Here is an 18,243-nt window from a genome sequence, read left to right on the forward strand (position 1 = left end):
TTATTGGATTTGGTACCTGGATGATTGAGCATGAACTTTGTTGTTTTACTTATATGAACTTCTCTTAAAGTTTAATTTAAACAGTTCTCTTTCCTAATCTAAATGAAGAACCTTTGATTTCTTGTAAATCACATGATTTAGGGGAAATCGGTCTCACTGCAGAGAGCAGTGAGGAGAGGGTTACAGATTGTGAAACTGAAGTAAACACTTTCCATGCCCTGAGCCAAGCACTGATAAAATAAACAACTATCTGAAGTCAAACATGTCATTCTAAAAACTCCCAAGTTTTACTCTATTTGATAAAATCTATATAACAATTTTCTTTTAAATCAAGTATCAATATAGAAATTTAAATTCTGTGGAGCCACAATACGTTGTTTGTACTTTTTACTGCACATCTGGCACTGACACATTTTCTCCTCAATATTTAGTGCCAACTGGCAAGTGAAGCACAGCACATCTCTTAGAGGAGTGACATCTCCAAGATATTTCTAAGTGTTCTTAGTAGAGAAAACAGAAAGGGCATTGCTCGATCCAACAATTGAGAAATAAAGTGGAGGGGAGGACTTATAAAACCTCAGTTTTTCCAAAGCCTGAGTCAGACTGGGGGAGGCAACAGAAGCTGCAAAATGAAGTGCTGCATTGTCTCAGTACTTCTCCTGATCTCCACTGTGGAGGGCTCAGACAGGTAAATGAACATATAACTGTGAACACTTTATATCTATGTCATAATTTAACTTTTTGTGAGCATTGCCAACTTAGTTAATTATGTGTTTTTATTTACTTTTATGTGACATTTATTACAAATTACACAACTGTCATTTTTATTATGTACTATCATTCTGTTGCTAAGTATAGGTAAAAAAGTAATCTAAATGTTTATGCATAATATCAATTAATGAATGAAACGTTGGTTATGAAATATGCAGCAAAAAGTAAATATCACTTCTCCAAGCAGATTCTTCATCTCAGCCCCCAATGTATTTCATGTGGGTGTGAAAGAGAAAGTGCTTGTCCAGATGGGGGGTAATAATCTGAAGAAACAAGTTACTCTCCACTTGGAGGATGGAAATACCGGGGCACTTATGTCTGCAAAGACAACTACTGAGTGTACTCAAGAAGGGGAACTCAAAACAGTTGAGCTGATGGTATGAAAACAGCTTAATGTATTTTAAAATCCTGAATGAAACGGCATTTGCTTTAATTTCTCATTTCCTCCCTTAAAGATAAACCAGGAGAGTTGGCCAATGATCACAAGTAGAAATTCTCATAAAACGCCCTATCTCAACCTAGTGGCAGTGGTGGCTAACTCCAGTGACAAGAAGATAACAAGGGTCCTGGTTTCAAATCACAGAGGATATATCTTTATCCAGACTGATCAGCCGATGTACAACCCAACACAAAACGGTAATAAATAAATAAAGCCAATAACTTTATATAAAGATAAATGTTCCATAACAGAATTACTAATAAATTCATGTTGAGCATTTTTTTCTCTCAGTAAATTACAGGGTATTCACGCTAGATCACATGTTTAGACCACACGAAGAAACTGTCCACATATCAGTATTTGTGAGTAGTTGAGTTTTATTTGTAGCTTTTGTTCATTAGATATTTTTTAAATAAATAAAACTTTGAAATGTCATTACAAATGATTTAAATGTTTCCTTGCCTGTACAGTAATTATTTTCCTTTGATTTAAAACAGAATGCTGATGGCAATAGGATACTAAAGTCTTTGACAGCTCCAGAAGGAGGGATTATCAGAAGCCATTTTCCCATACCAAGTGTATCAAAGTATGTTAACGTATGTTTTAAAAAACAGACTCACCACATCAAAACCAACATGTGTTTTATTCACACAGAATGGGCACATGGAAGATTACTGCACATTATGAAGATGATGAAGAAAATGCTGCTGTCCGAGAATTCAAAGTGAAAAAATTTGGTAAGTCTAACATATTTTAAGTATTAAACATTTCTTAAAATTAACAAAATATATTTATTTAATATATATATATATAAATGTGTGTGTGTGTGTATAAATAAAAACTGGTTGTGTTATGCACTCTAGTTCTACCAAGCTTTGAAGTTAATATTGAAATGAGGCAGCGTTACATTTTGTTGAACGATGAACAACTTCACTTTACCATTTCAGCAATGTAAGTATTATATTCATTAAACTTACTAAGCTATTAACTTTTTTATGAAAAAAATGCTAAAGTTGTCGCATTGTTTTATAAATGTATAAATCATTTTCCAGCTTCTGCAGGCACAGCTATCTATGTGTCACTAGTCTAATGTATACAAAATTGTTGCCATTGAAAGAGTACGCTTTTCATAATAAGTCTTTCTTATTGGTCATAATCGTTTTGATCAGTTAAGAGTACCCAAACTCTAACCAAATCCATCCATCCATCCATCCATTATCTCCCGCTTATTCCGAAGTCGGGTCGTGGAGGCAGCAACTTGAGCAGGGAGGCCCAGACATCTCTTTCCACAGCCACCTCTTCCAGCTCTTCTGGGAGGATTCCAAGGTGTTCCCAGGTCAACCGAGAGAAATAGTCTCTCCAGCGTGTCCTGGGTCTTCCTCACAGACTCCTCCCAGTAGGAAATGCCCGAAACACATCCCTAGGGAGGTGCCCAGGGAGCATCCTTACCAGATGCTTGAACCACCTCAATTGGCTCCTCTCAATGTGGAGGAGCAGCAGTTCTACTCTGAGTCTCTCCCCGGATAACCAAACTTCTTACCCTATCTCTAAGGGAGAGTCCAGCTACCCTGTGGAGGAAACTCATTTCAACTGCCTGTATCCATGATCTCATTCTTTCGGTCACTACCCAGAGCTCATGACCATAGGTAAGGGTAAGAATGTAAACCGACCTGTAAACAGAGATCTTTGCCTTACAGCTCAGCTCTCTCTTCACCACAACAAACTGGTACAGAGTCCGCAATACTGCAGACGCTGCACCAATCCATCTGTCAATCTCACGCTCCATTCTTCCCTCACTCGTGAACAAAACCCAGAGATACTTGAACTCCTCCACTTGAGGCAAAACTTCACCCTCAACCTGAAGAGCACAATCCACCCTTTTCCGGTTGAGGACCATGGCCTCAGATTTGGAGGTGCTGATTCTCATCCCAGCCGCTTCACACTCGGCTGTGAACCGCTCCAATGAGAGCTGAAGATCACTGCAAGATGAAGCTAACATGACCACATTATCTGCAAAGAGCAGAAATGTAATCCTGAGGCCACCGAACCGGAATCCCTCTTCCCCTGGCTGCAACAAGAAATTCTGTCCATAAAAATTATGAACAGAATTGGTGACAATGGGTAGCTCCAGCGGAGTCCAACTCCCACCCTGAAGAGGTCCGAATTACTACCGGCAATGTGAACCAAACTCTCGCACCGCTTGTATAGGGACTGAACAGCCCGTAATAACGGCCCCCCAATTCCATACTCACGGAGCACACCCCCCCCCCCCCCCCCAATGTACCACGAGGAACACGGTCATATGTCTTTGCCAAGTCCACAAAACACATGTAGACTTAATGGGAAAACTCCCATGGTCCCTCGAAGACCCTAGTGAGGGAAAAGAGTGTTCCATGGCCAGGACGAAACCCACATTGTTTCTCCTGGTTCTGAGGTTCAACCAATGATCAGACTCGCTTTTCCAGTACCCCTGAACAGACCTCAACAGGAAGGCTAAGGAGGGTGATGCCCCTATATATGGAGCACACCCTCCGGTCCCCCTTTTTGAAGAGGGGAACCACCACTCCACCCACCAAAATGGAAGTTGCTAATTTCAGACTCGCTTATCTGAGAGAACTATACTTTTAAGCAATTATGGGGGCCGAGATGGTGTAGAGGCAGGGCAGCCGGCTTGGGACCCGAAAGTCCCAGGTTCGATCCCCAGTCACTGCACATCACGTGGCGTCTCTGGGCAGCACGTCTCATCCCCAAAATGTCCCCCGGGCGCTTTCAATAGCTGCCCACTGCACCACCTGGTGGTGGATGGGTTAAATGCAGAGACTAATTTCGCCATTGTATGGAAACATACAGTGCTGACATTGTGATGACATTATTATTATTATTATTATTAAAAAATATAGTTTTCTTATACAGTAGTGGCAATCTTTTTACGTGGCAACTCAATTTTTCATAGAGACTTTTCTTACACCTAGATGCAGTGAGACACCACAATGGAAGTCAGTACCTCACTTATTTTTCCAAGTTATCCAGCACACAAGGTGTACATATAAGGTGGCAGCCATCTTGAATTTTGACGTGGCAAGCAAATTTTGGACTGGGACCATTTTCACACCAAGATGCAACCACACACCATAATGGAAGATGGTACCTCACTTATTTTTCAACTTTTCCATCTCACAAGATGGATGGACATATATGGTGGCAGCCAGCTTGAATTTTTATGCAGCAACACAGTATTTGATTAGGACCTTTCTTACACCTAGATGCAGCCACACACTAAAATAGAAGTCTGTGCCTTACTTAGTTTTCAAATTATCATGCTCATAACACACAGAGATGGACAGAAGGAAAGTATTTCCAATTCCGAGTTATAGAAGATTCTACAAAGATGGTTCTACAAACCTAAGTCATGGGGTTTAATTAGTTTACTTGCTAAAAAAAAATAGTTTCCGTTAATTGGGCTGTTATACATACTTTTGTGCTGGATAAAACTTGTAATGAAAATAGCCTTAAATCCCCTGTTGATTCTGTAAGTTTGCACACTTATGTCATTTACGTCCTTTGACAGCTCTTTGTTCAGTCAATAATTAATGTTATGGGCAAGTGTGCTTTATGCACATCCATCCATCCATCCATCCATTATCTTTACCCGTTTATTCCATTTTGGGTCACGGGGGTTGCTGGTGCCCATGTCCAGCAATCACTGTGCGAGGGGCGGGGTACACCCTGGACGGGTCGCAAGTCCATCACAGGGCCACATAGAGACAAACGAGACAAACAACCATTCACTCTCTCACTCACACCTAGGGACAATTTAGAGTTACCAATCAGCCTAACATGCATGTTTTTGGTCTGTGGGAGGAAACCGGAGCACCCGGAGAAAACCCACGCATGCACGGAGAGAACATGCAAACTCCACCCAGAAAGGCCCCTGGATCGGGGTTTGAACCAAGGACCTTCTCGCTGAGAGGCAGCAGCTCTACCAGTTGCGCCACCGTGCTGCCCGCTTTATGCACATAAGAAGTTGAAATCAAATACGTCTTATAATGTAATGAAATTAATAAAATGGGAAAACTGTGTTGTTTACAGCAAAATTAATAATAACAAGCTAGTGTTAAAGCCTAATTTCTGAATCACAAGCTTTAAACACTAATGTTGCCATTTTGGTCTATCTCTGCATCTCAGCTTTAATAGTATATTTTTTCTAGGTACTCACATGGTGAGAAAGTTAAAGGGGCTTACCACTGTCAGTTTGGAGTCATAAAAAAAGATGCAGCCTATGATCAAAAAGCGCCTGACTTCATTAAGGGGCTGGAACTGACAGGCTCGGTAAATAAACGTCTATTTCCAATTCATAACAGAGCACATTCAAAATCTGACATGTTCTATTTTTAAATGCTTAATTAAACTACTTAAAACAATATTAATGCATGCATTTTTTACAGGTCCAGGATGGAATTGCAACACTTAATCTTCAATTAGAAAAGATTAATTCAAAAGTAATGGAACAACTGAACCAAACTCTCTCCGACTTGCTGAAAAGAGGATCACAACTCTATGTGGGAGTATTTGTCACCAACATTCAAAGTAAAATAAATAATAATTCCTTCACAGTATATATGTTAATTCCCACTTTTTTCAGGCTCTATATAATATTCCTTATCATTTCTGGTGTATTTTTATTACAGCATGACAGCATTACAATGCCACAAATAGGCCTGACATAGTTACTGGGCTGTTTTCTTTGTTTCCGTGTGGATTGAAACATTTCTAGAAATGGTAATGTAGTATCATGAAAAATATAATTTTAGAAAGACAGTATCCCAGTGTGGACTAAAAACAATGAACTTATTAAGATGTTACTGCAAAAACAATGTAAACATTCTAACAATGTTGAGTCAGCTCTTCTGGATGAGTTCTTCTTTGTTATAATAAGAGCATTATAAGAGGGTAATAACTGCATTAGGATTAAGATTAGGATTGCTGTTATTGTGAGTATCACTCAGCCCTCTGTGAATAGCAAGCACACCAGGGCACAAACCAGTAGAGTGATGGTCCCACTTTTGCATGTGAACAACTAGTTTTGGTGGTCACCTGCAAACTAGAAGGTGCTACTTGTAAGACTGAGTTTGCTTGCAGGTTCTCAGACTGAATAAGGCTTTTGGATAAAAGACAAAACGTTTCAACAAAGAACCCATCCAAAGGATCTGAATCAGCCTTGTTCGATTTATCTACCTGGATTATTGAGCATCAGGATAATGTAAACATTGATTAGGATAACTTAAAGCATTTTCTCTGTAGGATAACAATTTTATTTTATTTATTTATTTATTTTGCTGTAGTTTGTGTGAAGAAAAAAATAGTTATTTGTCTGGTAATGTATTGTCAGAACTCTGCCACAAGCTAATAGACACAGACATTGAAAGAGACATTTTTATTAAGATTACCTACTGCATAGGCTTCTCTAAATTTCAAAAGATGGTACCAGTATTGATTATAGAAAAAAAAAACAAGTGTACTAGAAACAATATGTAAAATTGAGAAAATTAATGTTTTTTTGCACATTTCTTAATTTAGGTGGTGAAATACAACAAGGAGAGGTTTACATTCCAATTATTTCCCAGAAATACGGCATAGATTTGTCTCGAACTCGCTCCTATTTTTCTCCTGGATATCCACTTGATGTAGTGGTATGTCAGAGACTAACAAATGAATAAACTGCTTGTTACATTACCCTTAAGATCATTTCTAAAAGTTTTTTTTTTTTTTTTTAAGGTGGTCATGCGACTCCCAGATGGCACCCCAGCAGCTGATGTGCCAATAAATATTACTGTTACTGCAGACAAATCTTTGCAGATTTGGCAAGGCATCACTGATTCAGACGGGGCTGTTTATTCTGCCTTTAATAATATTCAAGTGGCTGAGATTAAAGTGAAAGTTAGTATTCACAATTTCAGTAAAGTGTTGTATAAAATACACTTTGGTTTAGTTTTATTTGTTTTCACCTTTGTTTTTTCCAGGTGTCAGCAGATGGTGTTCACGAAAGCAAAATTATAAAACGCATTTCATCATCAATTGCCAGCCTTTACATAGCAATTACCAACAAGGTACACTCTGTGAAAGACGTACTTTTTGTGACGTTCAACACAAATGAAGGCCCAAGTCAAGGATATATATACTACATGGTGAGAAACAGTATTAGTGATTGAATATAACACAAGTTTGGAGAAAAATTAAAAACATTCAGTCAAGATTGTTCACTTTTACTGTATCTGTTGCAGATTTTAAGCCGTGGGATCATAATAAAAACCGGCTCACTTCCATTAGGTACATCAGTTAAACAAAAAATACAAATAACAGAGGATATGGTTCCATCTTTCCGCCTGATTGGTTACTATTATGCCACGAATGGTGACATCATAGCTGACTCAGTGTGGGTCGATGTTAGGGATGAATGTGAGATAAAGGTCAAGGTGAGTAAACACAGAAAAAGTACAGCTGGAGCTCATTAAGAGAATAAAGAAATAATCTTACAGAGGTTGACTACATTGAATTAAATGTCATAAGTCGGACCTTTTGTATAATTTCTAATATGCAAAGGTAAAAAAAGAGTGATTTAAAGATGAATGATTAATTTTCAGGTTTCAAACTAACATTATTTTTAAAAAGACTAATCAAAATGGCATATGTTGCAATGATTGCTTTTATATGATTGAATGCCAAAAAATGCTGTTTAGAAATTTAGAATTTCTTGACGCGAGTACTAGATGTATGATTTGTTTATTGTATTACAAAATTACCATATAATTTTGTAAAAATAAAAAACAGTGGCGCAGAGGTTAGAGAGGTGGGCTTGTGATCCGAAGATCGCCGGTTCACGCCCCGGCCCCGACAACATCAAAATTGTGGGTGGAGTAGGTGAAACACCCACACTTGCCCCCACCCTCATTCGCCCCACTCTGGGCCCATAAGCAAGGCCCTTAACCCCCACCATGTGCTCCCTAAACAGGTCTCTCTTGAAAATGAGTTCTCGTGGCTCAATGAGACTAACCTGGATAAATAAAGGCTAAATGAAAAAAAAAATAGTATACACTAATCTTATCAATATGTATATGTATGTATTTATACATGTGTAAATGTATGTACAGTATCTATATACACCAATCTTATTAATACCAATATCTTCATCCAAATTTAGGTAGAACATAAAGGACAGCCTAAGCCTGCAAAAACAACTGTGCTACAACTGGACCTAAATGGTCACTCATCTAAAGTGGCACTGCTGGCTGTGGATAAAGCCTTCTACGGTCTGAACGCTGATAATAAACTTACAGCCAAACAGGTTACATCCCATTTTCATGTTTTCTGTCATTTTAATCATAACACATTTTAGATTGCCTAAGATTTTGCTTTCACTCCCCAGGTATTTTCTACCATGAAGTCATATGACCTTGGCTGTACATACGGTGGAGGATCCAACTCTTCATCAGTCTTTGTAGATGCTGGCCTTTCTTTTGCATCTCAGTCCATGTCAAGTTCAAGGAAAAGTAAGACAGTGAAAACTATCATCCATCCATCCATTATCTTTACCCGCTTCTTTCTTTTCGTGTCGTGGGAGTCACTGATGCCCATGTCCAGCAATCACTGTGCGAGAGGCGGGGGACACCCTGGACAGGTCGCAAGTTCATCACAGGGCCATATAGAGACAAATGAGACAAACAACCATTCACTCTCTCACTCACACTAGGACAATTTAGAGTTACCAATCAGTCTAACATGCATGTTTTTAGCCCATGGGAGGAAACCAGAGCACCCAGAGAAAACCCACACTTGCATGGAGAGAACATGCAAACTCCACCCAGAAAGGTCCTTGGCTGGGATTTGAATTGGCGACCTTCTTGCTGACAGGCAACAGCTCTACCCACTGAGCCACCATGCTGCCCACAGTGGCAACTAGTTGTTTTTAAACATATTTTAATCACCCTAAAACCTAGACCAATTAGTCTTAACTTAATTTTTTTATCAGCTTTTTTAGATTCACAAACAGTAGCAGCTTGGACCTTTTATTTTTTTTAAATGACATGACAATGGCATAGGTTTGTCGTATGGCGAAGCCAGACAAATATTTTGCGCATCCACAGCATTTTCAGTGTATGCCGACGTGTTGCTGACAAGTTGAGCATATTACAGGTATGCAACAGGCAAGATATGCACAAGTTCACACACAGTACACATAAGTAAGATGACAAATGTCAGAAACCAGTTGGGCAATTATGTAGTATATGCCTAACTTATTTCTAACCTATGAGCAACGCACTTCTAACAGATCTGTAACATTTAATATAAAATATGTGTCTTGCTAGTTGAGCAAGAGCTGTGTGTGTAGGAGATACTGAGGTAAGTGCAGAACTGTGGAGGAGAGCCACAAAAACACTGTCATATACTTGTATAAGTTTAGTATCTGCTAGTGACAAGGTATAGATGATAAGTTACTCATATGTTAGATTATTTATTTTTTCAACTAGTTAGCAACATGGTGTATACATCCAAAAGAGGCATCCTCTTTTAGATTCCATCGTTAGTGTATGCCAGCGTGTTGGATAAAATTTTCATACGTCAGCATAAGTTGTCTAAAATGTTATAGTGTGACAGGGCCTTAGGCAGCTTAATGTTCCTGTGACTACGTCTGCACATATTAAGTTTAATTCCCACTGGACAGTAGTCAAATGTTGTGGATGTGGCCACAAGAGGAAAACTGATGACAACGTGAAGACAATATGAATGGTAACCAAAAAGCCCAGAACTATTTCCAAAGAGATTAAAGGCAAACTCCAAGATTAAGGGTCATCAGTTTCTGATCATACCATCTGTTGCTGTTTGAACCAAAGTAGACTTAATGGAAGACAACTAAGTAGGTTGCCAGATCATTAATAAGCAAGACTTGAAATTGCCAGAATGTATATAGACAAGCCACGAAAATAATTGCCTTTGGTCAGATAAGAGGATAATGGGTCTTTTTGGTAACAAGTCATGTTCACAGACCCAAAAAGGAAACATACATAGAAAAGAACATAGTAAGATGAGACATGGAGGAGGTTCGGTCATGTTATGGGGCTCCTTTGCTGCATCTGGCACAGGGTGTCTTGAATCAGTGCAGAATTCAATAAAATATCAAGACTACCAAGGCATTCTGGAGTTAAATGAGCAGCATTAGTGTCAGAGAAAGCTTGGTCTCAGTCACAGGTTATGGGTCCTCCAACAAAATAATTCAATTCAATTCAACCTTTATTTAGACAGATAACTCACATTAATGACTCATCACACAAAGTTAAAAACATCCAAGAACGGCTAAGAACAAAGACTTTTGTGAAGTGGCTGTCTGAGCCATGATTTGAATTGAATCTTACTGAAAATCTGTGGAAGGAGCTGAAACATGCAGTCTTGAAAAGGCATCCATCAAATCTGAGACAGCTGGAGCAGTTTACTCATGAGCAGGGGGCCAAAATACCTGTCAACATGTGCAGAAGTCTCAGAAAGAGTTATAAAACTTGTTTGACTGCAGTGATTTCCTCAAAAGGTTGTGCAGCAAAATATAGGGTACCATCTTTTTTTGTCAAGGCCAATTTAATTATAAATATAAATATAATTTAGTTGAATCACAATCCAAATGCATCAACTGATTTTCAGTAGCTGATATTTAGAACTGTTTAATATACATTTGTCTGCTCAAGTTTTTTCAGTGACTATTGTGGGTTTTCCTGGAAGTAGTTTAAAGCAACATCCAAGTGATGATTGTTCTTTTTTTCTTAGTTCTTCACTAACACAGTTCTGTCTACAATATGATAGAGACTGTTTTCTGTAATTCTTTCTTAACAATATTTCTGTATTCTGCCAGTTGCCATTTTGATGAAAACACAAAAACTGTTAATAATTTAAACTAATAAATAACACAGATCTATGCTGAGCAATAAAATCAAAAGCCTTTATTTTACCAGGTAAGTCAATTGAGAACCAGTTCTCATTTACAAAGACAACCTGGACAAGGGGCAGCAACTCATGTAAACATAAAACAGCAATGACAACAACAGCAGCATTGTCCAACATCTGCTCTGTCTGGTATCAAGTGTTGGGCGTTTGACTGCAGGCTGCATGAACACCTGACAGAAAGTTAGTGACTAGCTATGTAAATGAATAAGGTGGATTGCACATGAGGTTGTGCATCATCAGAATGTAGTAAGCATGTAGCGTGTTCAGGTTTGGATTTGAATCGTAACCTCCATTCATTTTCAGCTCAAAACTCTTGAAACATAAAAGTACACTGGCTAAATTAAAGAGGAAAATATTGCCATTATAACAAGTGGTATGTGATGTCCCTGGTCGCTCAGGGATTTGAATAGTGAATATTAGATGAGTGTTTTTCTGAAATGAAACAAAAAACGGGAATGCATGTAAACTTTAATGTTTTTTGTGCAAGATATTAAAGTGGATAGGAATTACTTTGTGTATAAAAACAGAGGTTTTTTTTGCGTGTCTGAGGTAGCACAGAGAGATTGATCCTGATGAGTGGCAGGAGCAATTTACTTGCATTCCCTGTTCAATTGCAGTCCAGAAAAACACTAATCTTGGAAAATACAAACATTTACTATTCAAATCTCTCAGCAACCAGGGACATCAGTGTATCACTTCTTAACCTTTATTTAACCAGGAAAATCCCACTGAGATCACAGTTCTGTTTAGCAAGAGAGGCCTGAGCTTGAAGGCAACCTAATGCACATATTTTAGAAGTGTGGGAGGAAACCGGAGTAGCCGGGAAAAAAAACACAAACTGGAGGAGAACATGCAAAGTCCACACAGAAAGACACAAGATTTAATCCGGGGATTGAACCCAGGACCTTTTTGCTGCGAGTCAAAAATGTCAACCACAAAGTCAGTGTGCAACCAATGACTGCCAGCCATTGTACTTCTTCTTACCAGAGTTTATCATGCGTTAACTTTTTATTCAACTTTATAAATATCAATCTGTCTTTACTTCCTATCCAGGTTTAGGGTGTGATTCACAAACTGCACGACAAAGACGTTCTGTGGACTTCCAACAGGAAATCATCACTTTAAGTAAGATATCTTAACCTCTGGTCTGAAATGTTTTGATGCATATAAAAAGAATGTGCTAACATGGTTTTCTAACTTGTTTCTCGGAATGTTACTTTCAGAATCAAAATTTGAAGATCCAGACCTGCAAGACTGTTGCACTGATGGATTTTCTCCCATCCCTATGAGACGAACATGTGAGGAAAGAGCAACTAGAGTTCAACTAGTGAAAGAAAATCAAACGTGTGTTGACGTGTTTCTACAATGCTGCAAAGAAGCAGAGAGGTTACAACAAAAAAAGATGCTAGAGGATGACAAGAGCGGACTCGGCAGGAGTGAGCTGAAACACTTAAAACATTTACTTTTGAACAGCATTTACCAACTATGGTGTTATTATTGTTTAAAAACAAACTTTTCTTTTTTTTTTCTATTTTTAGCTACAACCACAGATGAAATTGAAAACTTTTTCATGGATACTTCTGCGCAATATATTCGGCGATATTTCTCTCCAAGTTTTGCATTTACAGTGTTTGAAGTGAAAGGCAAAAAAATGTAAGATATGGATAGTGAACTTTTTTTCTTTTAATGAAACTAAGTGGGATTTTTTTATTCTTATCAAAACTTATTTGTTTCCATACTCAGCATTTGTAGATTTTGTATTGTAATTTCACATTTCTCTACTAGTCTGTATAAGGTAGGCAGGTTGCCCTTTGTTAGTCAAAACAGAGGAAGACTACACATTTGTTAAAAACATTTTACAACAAAGTGATTGATTTCACATGAATAAATATTATTCTAGGTGTTCCAACAAAGTTCAGTCAGGTCATATGGATGGTTTATTTTTGTTTGTTGAGGTGTTTCGTCCTTCATCCTAAGGACTACATCAGTCATCAGGACTTCATCAGAAATTTAATGTTTTGAACCACTTTGGCTGCCTCGGAGGGGCCGACGGGGGAGAGGGTGGGTAACAGAAACCATCTTATCACCAACGAACTGGTTGGTCCACTATGAAAGTGTGCTGCTTGTTGGACTGAGCTTGTTGTGGCTCCTTGGACTGATGAAGTCCTTTGGATAAAGGACAAAACGTCTCAACAAAAATAAATAAATAAACCGTCCAGATGACCTAACTGAAATTTGTTGGATTTTTTACCTAGATTATTGAGCATGAACTTTGATATTCTAGGCATTACTTGACTCTACCTGATTCCATAACAACATGGGAAATCCAAGTGGTCACGCTATCTCCTGCTACTGGTAAGAATAGTTTTACTTTTTTTTTCTTTAATATTGTATGACAGAGCTTGTTAAAACTTACTCTTCTTCTTTTAGGCTTATGTGTAGTTAAACCACATGAAATCAAAGCATTTAAAGAAACATTTGTGTCTTTGAGGCTGCCCTACTCAGTCAAAAAATATGAGCAACTATCCATTTCACCTGTTATTTACAACTACGTCAACAAAACACTAAAGGTAAAAATGAACTACCTACTGTTTGCATTTAGTCTCGTTGTAAAATAATTCAGTTGACAAATATTAAAATAAAACCTAACTAAATTTATAACGCTGAATTCTTCCCTGAAACCCTGCATTTCCACAGCTGGCGGTTCATATGGAACAAACCGAAGGACTTTGCTCTCCTGCTTCAGCCACTAAAGTCTCCTATGTAACAACTGATGTGAAACCACTGTCTTCTCAGCTTGTTTCTTTCTCTGCTGTCCCCATGGTAACTGGAAAAATACCCATTAAAATACGTCTTTATGATGTTGAAAATAGCTGGGGAATAGATGCAGTGGAAAAAAGTTTGAATGTGCAGGTTAGTGATAGATAGATCAATTATCTTTCTAAAATAATTATTGTTTCACGTCAACAAAAGGAACAAAACAAAAACACGAACAACACGTTTTAAATTTCTGCACTGTTTAATTATGTTGCAGACAGAAGGATTTGAACAAAGAGATGAAAAAACCAATGTGGTTAAATTAGATGGTGAGTGATTTTAATATTTCTGTTTGTAGTTGCCAGACTTTGTCATTTATTTCTTTTTCTTAAGTTACATCCATTTGTCATTGCAGGGCGGAGTTCAAAGACTCTACATATTGATGGTACTTTGCCACATGAAACAGTCCCTGACTCCAGCTCCAATATATTCATTTCAATAGAAGGTGTGTTCTGTCAGACACAGAGATGTAACTCATTGTATAAATGGTGTGTCTTACGTTTTCTGTACTCTCATCTACAGGGGATGGATTTGGAAGTTCACATGCAAAGAATCTTCTTTCTCCAGAGAAAGTGAACAGTTTGATTAAACTGCCAAAAGGATGTTTAGAACAGACAACAAATAGACTAGTACCTGCAGTCTTGGCCCACCGCTACCTTGACTTAAGTGATCAATGGTTTGACCTGCCTCCTGATGCCAGAGATAGGGCTCTTGAAAATATTAAATATGGTATGTCCAACATAAAAATGTTACACAGCATCTACATTTTAAAAAGTATGTTCATATTTCTGATTTCGGGTGTTTTGAAGAGCATTTGGCCTTGTTGCAGTAGCAGTCTAATCCACTTTAATGGCCAACATCAATCAAAGAAAAATGTGATGGAATGGCAATATGGCCAGGGTTTTAATCCATGTTTTGCCTGTAGATAGCAGGGGAAAGGTCTCTTCCCTTTGCAAGCAGAAAGATAGCTAATGAATCAAATAATTAGAATAACAAAACACAATATAAGAAAAAGACAATGCTGCAGAAAGTGTCAATTATTATTGTAATATATTACTAATTTCAACGAAATACCCAGTTCACTAGCAGGGACCACAACGCAAGTGAGTTCACAAATTAATATTTTGTTGAAATGAGGATACAAGGTTGAGTTGCATTTGGGAAGTGTCTTGATTGGAGGCTAGGAAGAAGGAGACGCTGAGATGTGATGCAGTACTATCTCACACTCTCAATTTTGAACTTCTTAAAAAGTTTAGATGTAGTGGAGTCAAAGAACACATAAGCAGTTGAAGTCAGTCATTGTAGTGAGGGAGAACAGTATGCTGATTGTGAACTGGTCCAGGTTTCTGCACGGTAAAGTCAGGTTTGGATGGAGCAAGTGGCTCGGCTGTAGAAGGAAATTATTCTATGTTCCAGAAATTTGGAGGGTTCAGCAAAGATGTAGAACTTGGATATTTTTTTTACCTGTCTTATAGTTTCTGATATAAAGAGATGCTCATGAGGAAAAAATGCTGCTGCATTAAACTGATAGTATTTAGCTGGCACCCTGTGCTGAAATTAAATCAAAATGTTGGTGAAAATATAACCGTTTGTTTACTTTGTTGGTTTGATGTCGGCTTTAAGAGCGTTATTTGAGGAAATAGCAGAGGAGATCAGATGGAAGTAGCAACATACTGTGGTCGTTGGGATTTTGCTGGAATGGGTCTTACAGACCCCAGACATGTGATAATAAAAAAGAGGAATTATATAGACATTTATATACATTTTGAATGTATGCAAGGTGTAAGAGTGCATTTAGAGGATTGGGATAAGTATTAGAGATGATGTTGCAAAAATGTAAATTAATTAAGAAAAGCAGTATAGTACATATCTATATGTTTAAAGAAGTTACGAATATGAATGGAGGGAGGATGCAAAGTGTGGTGGTTTAAGGTATTTAAGGGTACAATTGTTCAAAGAATGGCAGGTTAGAAGAATAGTAGAGTTCCAGTTTAGGTGTTAAAACTGACAGAATACCGTGATGAGACTATGATGTCTAACGAGCTGAGCTGTGGTGCAGCAGTGGATTATTACTGTACAAAACAACATGCTAAATTAGTAACTAAGAAAGATTTTCATTGGGTCAAATACAATTTGTACTGTTATGTTTCCATACATTTTTGCATAAGTGTTATGGAATATGGCAGTGTATTCTTAAAAAATAAAGTACTGCAATTACTTTAAATATAGTAATCACTTTTTTTCAGGTTATATGAGAATTTTCAACTATAAGAAAAGTAACAATGGAGCTTATGGACCATTTTATTTTGCTCAATCTAGCAGCTGGTAAGTAAACATTTAATTTTTTATTTGAATTTCTTTTAATGAACTTTTGCCATGAAAAATATTTCACCAATTGAACTAGCTTTACATATTTTAATTGTAATATTCAAAATTAATCTTAACGAGACATCTGTCAATCTTTTTTTTTCTTCCCAATTGCTCAGGGTGACTGCTTATATAGTGAAAGTTCTGTCTATGGTGGGGGAGCGTCAAACAGCAGCTTTTGAACCACAGGGTCAAGTTATTGATGTTTCAATAGAACAAGACCTCAACGACTCAGTCAGATACTTGCTCTCATTACAGCAGCCTGAAGGGTCATTCATTGACTCAAAACTTGCGTTACACAGAGATGTTCAGGTAAATTCCATGTTATGTTTTTATGCAAGAGCATTGTTTAAATAACAACAAACTGAGTACCTGTAATGTCTGTGTTTAATGTAGAAAGACCAAGGTCCCTGGTTGACTGCCTTCATTACACTTGCACTGAAACGATCCCTTCAGTTCTTGAAACCTGATGTTCGTCCTGCAGCGGTGAGATTAACTATAAAATACTGTTGTGGGTGATTGACCATGTGTCAGTACCACAGTGTCCTAATGAACAGAACAAATGAATGTTCCATACTTAACAAACCATAGTACATACAAAAGTGTGTGGGTGCAAAAAGAAATTTCCTTAAGCAGAGACGACACAGCTGATAGCGTTACCAAATGATAGACTAGATGGATGAAAATTGTTTAATTTTATGAGGGGTTCATAGCTTTGAAACAGGAGGAAAACATATAACTAAATAAATGGCTATGTGTTGTCATCATTGTATGTTCCCATATAAAGACAAAACTGGCTCTCTGCATTTAACCCATCGCACCTGGGATTCACCCAGGTGGAGCAGTGTGCAGCTATATAGGTGCCTGGGGAGCAATTTGAGATTGAGTGTCCTGCTCAGAGACACCACGACATGTGCATAACCGGGGATTGAACCCAGGACCTTTGGATCCAGAGGTGGTGGCCCTTCGGCCCCAAATCAGGAGCAGAAACAGAATCTGATCATTTCTTATTCTATACGTGATACTATGTTTATTTATATAATTGGTGCTGCCCAAGTTCCATATAACCAGTTCGAGCCACCATCCTAATCAAAGCTATTGGTCACTTGTGCTGTACAGTAGTCCCTCGCTACTTCGCGGTTCGTTTGTCACGGACTCGCTCTATTGCGGTTTTTCAAAATAAGATTGGACATGACACACAATTGGCTGATTGATGGATGAGCTACACAATCGGCATGGAATTTTTATTTAAAATAAATTATTTAAAATTATTTAGCACCTGCTGCACATTTGTGCAACCCAGAGCTGAAGAAAAAGCGTCTTAATGCAAATTTTTGCTGCCCATGCAGCTGCAGGATAAATTTCCTGCTGCAGATGATCAGCTGTTCTCTGTGCAGAGCAGTGAAGGCAGCGTGGCCAAGATCGCTTGCAGGTGGCTCAGAGCAGACGAGGCAGGGAGTTGTAATCATGACATTCTGTGCTCTTTTAGAGCATTTAGAGTTTAGAAACATTGTGTAGAACATTGCAAGAGTGTGGGAATGGTTTAAAATGCCTAATATATATACAGTACCTTGCGAAAGTATTCGGCCCCCTTGAACTTTTCAACCTTTTGCCATATTTCAGGCTTCAGGCTTCAAACATAAAGATATATTTTTTTTTTTTTCTGAAGAATCAACAAGTGGGACACAATCATGAAGTGGAATGAAATTTATTGGATGTGTCAAACTTTTTTGACAAATAAAAAACTGAAAAGTGGGGTGTGCAATATTATTCGGCCCCTCTACTTTCAGTGCAGCAAACTCACTCCAGAAATTCAGTGAGGATCTATGAATGATCCAATGTTGTCCCAAATGACTGATGAT

The 18,243-nt window shown here is 38.0% G+C and overlaps 1 protein-coding gene across 1 annotated transcript in view; it reads left to right on the forward strand.

Moving 5' to 3' along the window:
* Positions 1 to 629: 629 nt before the first annotated feature.
* The window catches only part of LOC119410121 (complement C4-like), a 24,976-nt gene continuing 7,362 nt past the window's right edge, over positions 630 to 18,243 (forward strand). The window contains exons 1-27 of the mRNA XM_037677029.1: positions 630 to 688; positions 959 to 1,148; positions 1,227 to 1,407; positions 1,502 to 1,572; positions 1,708 to 1,796; positions 1,865 to 1,947; positions 2,074 to 2,161; positions 5,419 to 5,539; positions 5,656 to 5,797; positions 6,788 to 6,900; positions 6,986 to 7,147; positions 7,231 to 7,395; positions 7,492 to 7,683; positions 8,409 to 8,552; positions 8,634 to 8,757; positions 12,251 to 12,322; positions 12,421 to 12,633; positions 12,736 to 12,850; positions 13,482 to 13,552; positions 13,628 to 13,767; positions 13,895 to 14,110; positions 14,232 to 14,283; positions 14,370 to 14,459; positions 14,537 to 14,743; positions 16,261 to 16,339; positions 16,501 to 16,693; positions 16,778 to 16,867. Of these exons, the coding sequence (XP_037532957.1) occupies positions 630 to 688; positions 959 to 1,148; positions 1,227 to 1,407; positions 1,502 to 1,572; positions 1,708 to 1,796; positions 1,865 to 1,947; positions 2,074 to 2,161; positions 5,419 to 5,539; positions 5,656 to 5,797; positions 6,788 to 6,900; positions 6,986 to 7,147; positions 7,231 to 7,395; positions 7,492 to 7,683; positions 8,409 to 8,552; positions 8,634 to 8,757; positions 12,251 to 12,322; positions 12,421 to 12,633; positions 12,736 to 12,850; positions 13,482 to 13,552; positions 13,628 to 13,767; positions 13,895 to 14,110; positions 14,232 to 14,283; positions 14,370 to 14,459; positions 14,537 to 14,743; positions 16,261 to 16,339; positions 16,501 to 16,693; positions 16,778 to 16,867 (3,462 nt within the window). The remainder of the gene's footprint in view (positions 689 to 958; positions 1,149 to 1,226; positions 1,408 to 1,501; positions 1,573 to 1,707; positions 1,797 to 1,864; positions 1,948 to 2,073; positions 2,162 to 5,418; positions 5,540 to 5,655; positions 5,798 to 6,787; positions 6,901 to 6,985; positions 7,148 to 7,230; positions 7,396 to 7,491; positions 7,684 to 8,408; positions 8,553 to 8,633; positions 8,758 to 12,250; positions 12,323 to 12,420; positions 12,634 to 12,735; positions 12,851 to 13,481; positions 13,553 to 13,627; positions 13,768 to 13,894; positions 14,111 to 14,231; positions 14,284 to 14,369; positions 14,460 to 14,536; positions 14,744 to 16,260; positions 16,340 to 16,500; positions 16,694 to 16,777; positions 16,868 to 18,243) is intronic.

This window comes from Nematolebias whitei, chromosome 5 (assembly GCF_014905685.2).
Source record: "Nematolebias whitei isolate Nwh7 chromosome 5, NemWhi1, whole genome shotgun sequence".
NCBI lineage: Eukaryota > Metazoa > Chordata > Actinopteri > Cyprinodontiformes > Rivulidae > Nematolebias > Nematolebias whitei.